This window comes from Ruditapes philippinarum, unplaced genomic scaffold (assembly GCF_026571515.1).
Source record: "Ruditapes philippinarum isolate M1 unplaced genomic scaffold, ASM2657151v2 ctg9351_1_1_1_1, whole genome shotgun sequence".
Taxonomy (NCBI): Eukaryota; Metazoa; Mollusca; class Bivalvia; order Venerida; family Veneridae; genus Ruditapes; species Ruditapes philippinarum.
Window position 1 is genome coordinate 48617 of NW_026865633.1, and position 2058 is coordinate 50674.

The 2058-nt window shown below is 33.9% G+C and overlaps 1 protein-coding gene across 1 annotated transcript; it reads left to right on the top strand.

Moving 5' to 3' along the window:
* Nucleotides 1-307: 307 nt before the first annotated feature.
* On the top strand, nucleotides 308-1240 carry LOC132729837 (uncharacterized). The gene has a single exon (XM_060715669.1). The coding sequence runs from the start codon at nucleotides 308-310 to the stop codon at nucleotides 1238-1240; it is 933 nt and encodes a 310-aa protein (XP_060571652.1).
* Nucleotides 1241-2058: the final 818 nt, after the last annotated feature.

The following is a 2058-nucleotide window of genomic DNA, read 5'->3' on the forward strand; positions in this document are numbered from 1 at the left end:
ATTAAATTACAAACAGCAAAGAGCCAGGTCAGATTTAACTGATATAATACATATATTGGTAGTTGGTTGCCATAGGTTAATTTATCCCTAATATATGCTATGTCCTTTAGAAAGACATTCGATATAGTCTCAGAAAAAGATGATTCTTTTGTATGTGAATATATTTAGACTCATCTAGAATAAAACTAAACTTTTATTTTATGTTTCAGCTGTGATGAGCTATAAAAGACATTTATTCTTTACCTTGGTTACAATTATTGTATTTTTTCTGGCAACTGGAAATCAGTTCTTCGGGGAACATACGATGATGTTAGAGTTATTGAAATGCAGAACGAAATATGTTGATGGAAATAATGATAGCTATAAATTGTTGTGGAATAATTTATCTCTGTCAAAGCAAGCGACATTCAACATCAAAAGACTTCCTACATTAGATCTAGCACACAATCCAGAAGAAAGTAATAAACTTTCTATATTGCTTACAAAACGGTCAGATGCAATTGACGAAGCTCAGAGAATTCACATGAATATTTTCAAGTCCCTGTTGGGCGGGTATAAATATGCAATGCTATTCGATTATTCTCACTCGGAAAACAAAGGTGACTCGGCAATTACTGTTGGAGAAACATTGCTTTTGAGGAAACTCAAAATCGAAATTGTGTTTGTATGTAAAATTCATTGCATAGATTATCAACTAGACAGAGCCCATAACATCAGTAAAAATTATACAAGTAAAGATCTTGTCGTTCTTTTTCATGGTGGCGGAAATGTCATTGGTTGGCCTTTGTCAGACGTTTCTCGTGGTAAACAAATAAAACGATTCATGCAGTTCAACATTCTCATGTTTCCACAAAGTATTTTGATAATGGGACCAGATTCTCACATAAAGTTCTGCCAAAAAATATATGCTTCTCATCCGAGACTTACCTTTCTATGGCGAGATAAGGTGTCTTTCGATCTTGGCAAGAAGCTCTTCCCTAACGTACGGTCGATATTATCACCAGATATTGCCTACCAGATCGGTTTCGTTCCTCGTTTCATGCAACCAACGTTTGATATACTTTGGATAAAGCGCACCGATAAAGAGTCTACACACTACAAATACACTGCAGCACCGAAAGGATATCGTATCCATGTTTCTGATTGGTTAATGTGGAAAACCCGCGCGGGACTCGCCAATGGAGGACTCGTTTCTTATGACAACCAATGGAATGATGTTTTTTACAGAGAGGTCGAGTAGTTATAACTGATTCGTCTTCACGGTCATATTCTATCAACACTTCTCAATATCCCCCACGTTATATATTGGATAACAAACAACGTTAAAATATCTAACTATCACACCACATGGACGGCTGGCTTAGATAATGTAGTTTTAGCAAATTCTAGCATTGACGCAGTTGAAAAAGCAAAGGAATTGCTGGTAAAACTTAATAAAGAATTACCTTCAGTTAAAGGATATTTCATAAAGTAAGTAAGAAAAGATATTGCATGAGAGGAAAACAAGCTAACGATATGAAATTAATACTTTAATTAAAATGTATGATAATAAGTAACGAAATAAACTTCGGCAGTTTTAGAAGTTCTATGCACAAATAAAATAAGCACAGATGAGAATTCAATACTTTCAAAATGTGTTCATTTTTGTATTAACAAACATGTATAAAATTTGTCTAGTGATATTTCTAAAATAAATGATTTAAAAAAGCATTCTAAAGGTCAGATATATCCCCTTTCACGGTAATATTTTTTAAAACTTTTGACCGATCTTTAAATATTACCTTGACCTTAGAAGAAACAACCTGGTTTTCGAGTTCTGCCCATCATCTCATACTGGCTATCATTTGTTCCAAGTGGTTTTATAACTTCTTAAGCAAGCTAAAAGTGATTCATCGTACACCAAAATTGGATTTTTATTTTTTACCTTAAGGTATGGCCTTGGCCTTGGGATAGCGACCTGATTGTTTGCGCTCTGTACATCGTTCAATAATGATGATTAAAAGTGCATAGGTAATTTAAAAGATTTTCTTCGAAATGGAGATGCAATGTTTTATTTTT